General features: G+C 40.2%; 1 protein-coding gene across 1 annotated transcript; it reads right to left on the bottom strand.

The window, feature by feature from the left end:
* BJ212DRAFT_1286700 (uncharacterized protein) lies at positions 1–272 on the bottom strand (the record flags this gene model as incomplete). The annotated part of the gene is made up of 2 exons (XM_041331954.1): positions 1–126; positions 183–272. Coding segments are annotated over 2 exons (216 nt in total), but the record flags the coding sequence as incomplete, so codon positions are not given.
* Positions 273–4,967: the final 4,695 nt, after the last annotated feature.

Here is a 4,967-nt window from a genome sequence, read left to right as displayed (position 1 = left end):
TCATACATGCCTAGCACTGGTATGATCGTCATAGCATGTCATGAAATGTGCTGTTAGTGCCATGTAACTATCCAGGTTCTGATCACTCCAAAGATCAGTGGTATGAGAAATGCGACTGAGAGAATTCTGACAAATGGATGAGTGTTGTAATGTGAACACATATGAAATCTGTTGTGTCATACCTTGAGATCATCTTTAATTTTGCAGTACTCTGTCCAAAACTCCTTGAGAGTCATTTCTGTCAGCTTCATGCAATGTGGGAGGTTCTTGTCCTATATTTTGCCTTCTCCAAGGTACAAAAGCAGATCCCGAAATTCAGGACATTCAATAACATTGAAGGACTGTGGTATTCTGAGTACATCTGTTAGATAAGCTCGTGAACATTAAAATATCTTCACCTGATCATTGACAGCTATCCACTTCATGAGCAGATGATAGAACATCTCAATTGTAAATAGCAAGCATTGAATTTGTTTCCCAGGGTCTTCCTCACTGTTTTTGAGTCCCACAATTGTGCAGATTTCTTTGTACCATTGACTGTGCTTTAACAAGTGGATTCGGCAGGTTACTGTCATTCCATCACCAACTTTGTAAACTTTCCATCATGGGTTCTCCTTGTCATCCCTGAACATTGTGAGTGTCTGACCAATATTAATTAAACCAACATCAGGAAAATGTGATATGGCTATATAGCAATCTATAGCACTATAAGATGCTATATATAGGGGCCATAGAGCCATAGCTCATATAACCAAGTGCTCAATTGTGTAGGCTAGTTACAGCAATATATAATGTGCTATAGTGTGCTATAGTACCATACAATAGTATGGTAACTATATCCTACTATATAGATGACCAACATCAGACCCATTTCAAGCTATCTTGGTAGCTACTTTGTTGCCATTGTAGCTCTCAAAACCAAAAAAAAAAGCGAAAATTTCAAATTATATTTCAAGTAACTACTACAACACATGTAAACTACTAACTACCAAGGAGGCAAAAATGCGAAAATTACAGGAGGCAGAGGTAAGATAGCTAGAAAGAAGAATCAGAAAAGAAAGGTGAAAACACAAGAAAGACTTGCCAAATAATCAAAAATGCGAAAATTATTGAGGGGGAGGAGGGAAAAGAGCTAGAAGAAGGAAAGGGTCAGAGAGGAAGGAGAAGAAGAGAGAAAGACTTACCAAATAGCCAAAAATGCGAAAATGATTGAATGGAAGGAGGAAAGGAAGAAAAAGAGAGACAGAAAGACTTACTACCTAATAGTTAAAAATGCGGAGCTAGAAGGAGAGGTCAGAGAGGGAAGGAGGAGAAGAGAGAAAGCAGAAGAAAGACTTACCAGATAGTCAAAAATGCGAAAATTATTGAGTGGAAGGAGAATGAGGAGGAGGGAAGGAAAGAGAAGGGAAGGAAAAAATGGGAAAAGATTTGTGGTTGACCGCACTTTTACTTATATAAGCTGTGCCAAATAAAATCACAACACAAGACTTGGTGAATTTTGATTGAGTGAATTTTCGCATTTTTGCTTACTTGACTATGGGAACTTTTTCCAATGAAAATCCAAGTTGTAGCCCTTGTCAAGGAGAGTCTATCCATAGTCTTATGATGTCAATAGATTAAAATCCTAGTAAGTTATAAGCAAAATACTCGAAAGTGGACAGTTCAAGAAAGCACCTTGACCATGGGAACTTTTCCGATGAAAACCAAAGTTGTAGTTCTTGTCAAGGAGAGTCTATCCATAGTCTTATGACATCAATAGGTTAAGATCCTAGTGAAATATAAGCAAAATACTCAAAAAAGTAGATGGTTCAAGAAAGCACCTTGACTGTGGGAAAAATTCTGATGAAAACCAAAGTTGTACTTTATGGCAATCTATAGAATTACATGATTTCTATAGCAGTCTATATACTGTTATAGCTAGTCATAGACTGTATAGAGCTATGGTGTACTATAGAGGCTATATAGAGGAAGGTCTTCTATATAGAGATACAGTTTTTCCTGATGAAGTGATACTCACCCACAGAGTTGACAGGCAACATATGGTGAGTTGGGCTTTTTCATTAACCTTGGCTGATTCTCTGGCATTTTGTCTGGTTTTTTGGGGGAATTCACTGCCCACATGAAATACCACACATCAGAAGCAGCAACCTTTGTATCACGTGGAGGCTGTCTTGCCTGAGGAACTGGTCCTGAGCCAGTTGGAATAGCCATGTTGCCTGCTGCTGCAATTGAAGGTTCACTAATCAGCACAGTGTTGGAGGATGGTGTTGACACAGGCCCAACTCCACATACAGCAGCTGCTGTTGCTGGCGTGGTAGCAGCTGTACTGGCATCTGCCTTCTGTTGCTTTTGAGCAGGTGCTGTTCCGCTAGCTGGGGTCATATTTTTGCATTTCTGGCTTCTCTTCTCTGCTACACCTGTGTTGACCACCTTGCCAGTCGTATTCTGACAGGGTGCATTCATAGCACTTTGTGGCATCATATCCTGGGGTTGTCTAAGCCTGGCCACAGGTAAATGCAAAGGTGATGATGCATTAGTAGGGTTGTACTGAGGCAGTCCCCACATTGTGCAGAGCATATGAAAATTCTGTGGAGGCATTGCTTGCATCAAAGTAGTGTACAGCCCACTGTGTGATGAATGAAGATCTTGTGCAGGTGGAATTTGCAGTACATGATAATAATGTGAGAAGCCTTCTTCACCATTTGCACTTGGGGCAGAAGACTGAGTTGTTGGACCAGGTGAAATGTTCCGGAGTGATTGAAAGGATCCACTTGGAGTCTGAAGTGGAGACAGTGTGTTTTGGTGAGAATTCAAGTGTTCTAGACTGAGATGACTCAAAGAAAATGACCATGGCCCAGCATTCTGCTGCAATGACATGGTGCCAAAAATGTTGCTCACAGTTCCATGCTACATGATATTTGAGTATTAAATGGGTTCAGTCAGGGTTCAATAGCCAAGATTGATCATCTAGAAAATTCCAAATCCTTTTGAATGTTGGAGGGGCAGCTACCAGTCTGTTGCAGCTCATGCCAATTGCAGTGAGATATAATGATATTGGCCATTCACAGGGGATTATGATGTATGGAAGTGAACTACATTGTTAAGGTTGTACTCAAAGGATAACTGGATCCGAAGGGCTTTGGCCTCAGCTCGTGTGCTGTGCCCCTTACCCAAGTATTGCCCCTTATTTCAGGAAGGCAAGACTAGTGCATCCAGAAGGTTGGATGAGTAGTGTAACGGATCCAGATGACTTCCAGATGAGGGATAAGTATCGTAAGGCTAATCCAGACAAGTCCAGACTAGAAACTAATGGTAATGGACTGTCAGAGACAGAGGCAGATATGGATAGACTATAGGAATCAATCCTAAGTCTCGGAGGGTGACAAGAGTAGAGGTACTCAAGTCCAGAGGACAGGAATGAGTAGAACTAAGATGATATTCAAACTGAGGTACTACAGAAAGTTACAGGAGGTTATATACTATAGGTATCTAATGGAATGATCAATCAGCAGAGTCCAAGGCTATGTACAAAGCATGTGGATAGTCTATTGGTAAGTAGAAACAGATCACAAATCATGAAATAGAAATGAAACATAGGTAGTGGATAAGGGAGCAGGACAGATATACAGATAACCGAAATACCGGAGTTAGGGGGTTACCAAAAGGAGACGAGCGCTGGTTGTGGATTCGGATGAGTTGTGGACTGGACCTGACGAGTGGACAGATTGAATGACGAGATGTTGGAGGGAGATAAGATGTGGATAGGATTGGAGATAAGATGTGGATCTGAGATGAGATAAGGGTCAGATCTGAGATCTGGATATGCGGATATGACATACATCAACTCAATTCTAACTTGCGAGTTCAACGAGTTACAACTTGATTTAGCTTGGTAGGTTTGAGTTGAAATGAATTTGGTCATTTTCAAAGCGAGTCAAGTTTAACTCAATTTGAACTCACCTTGACAACAACACTATTTTTAAACCACAATCCCGCAAAGTCAGATTCTTACACCTGAGGCAGGATGGGATCTGCCTGTGGGACAGATTCACATCATATCCACAGAAATATTTTACATTTGTGATAGAATCTGTACTGTAATGATATTGGATATCAAATTTTACATATGTTTGTGATATGACATTTGGGCAAATTGGGGGGACAATATCCTAAATCTGATGGCATCTTATATCCAAACTGTGAAATAAAATCTGTTTTACTCTGAGATATGTGCCATATATAGAATTTAAGCATGAATATGGTGGCTGATCAATTTTAATTACAAATTTTAAATATGAGCCCTATACATATTTGGTATGGAGCTTTCTTATTGGTCAGTCATTAAATAAATTCAGAATAATACAATCCGGATCTGCACATACAAAATATTATTGTCATAATTTCAATATGAGCATGGATCTAGTGCTAAAACAAAGGCTTCCTTTCAAATTCTAAATATTGTTGTCTATGTATTCTTCATTTGGAGATAAATCTGGTAGGGAATCAGTTTTGACCACAGATTTTACATTTGTGTGTTATTTGTTTAGGTTCAACATTGCACAATAGATGTAAGATACTTTACAAATATGTTCCGCATATTATCCTCCAGCCAATCCAGCAATGTCTCTGGTGTTAGATGTAGATGCAGGCCCTGCCGCTTACAAGATGAGTCACATCCCTTGACCTAATTAGGGTGTAAATGTGCTGGTAAAGGTAGTGAGGCTGAGTTTTTGGAAAACATGTACTGCAATCTCATATGCAACACACTGTACCTTGACATTTCGCACAACATTCGGACCTGTCTTGGACCCTGTGGTGTCAGGTGGGTCATGGGCGTGGGTGTGGGCATGGGCGATGGTTGTGGGCTAGTCCAGTTTGAAAAGGGAAAGATCGAGACCATGTGCGCTCATGCAGGACTTTTGGCCGAGCACCACTGTAGATTTCTGGACATAAGTTACTAGTAACGT

The sequence above is a fragment of the Suillus subaureus genome (assembly GCF_016647635.1).
Source record: "Suillus subaureus strain MN1 chromosome Unknown BJ212scaffold_97, whole genome shotgun sequence".
In the NCBI taxonomy this organism is placed as follows: domain Eukaryota; kingdom Fungi; phylum Basidiomycota; class Agaricomycetes; order Boletales; family Suillaceae; genus Suillus; species Suillus subaureus.
Note: the sequence above shows the minus strand (reverse complement) of the source record. Positions and strands in the feature narration are given on the sequence as shown.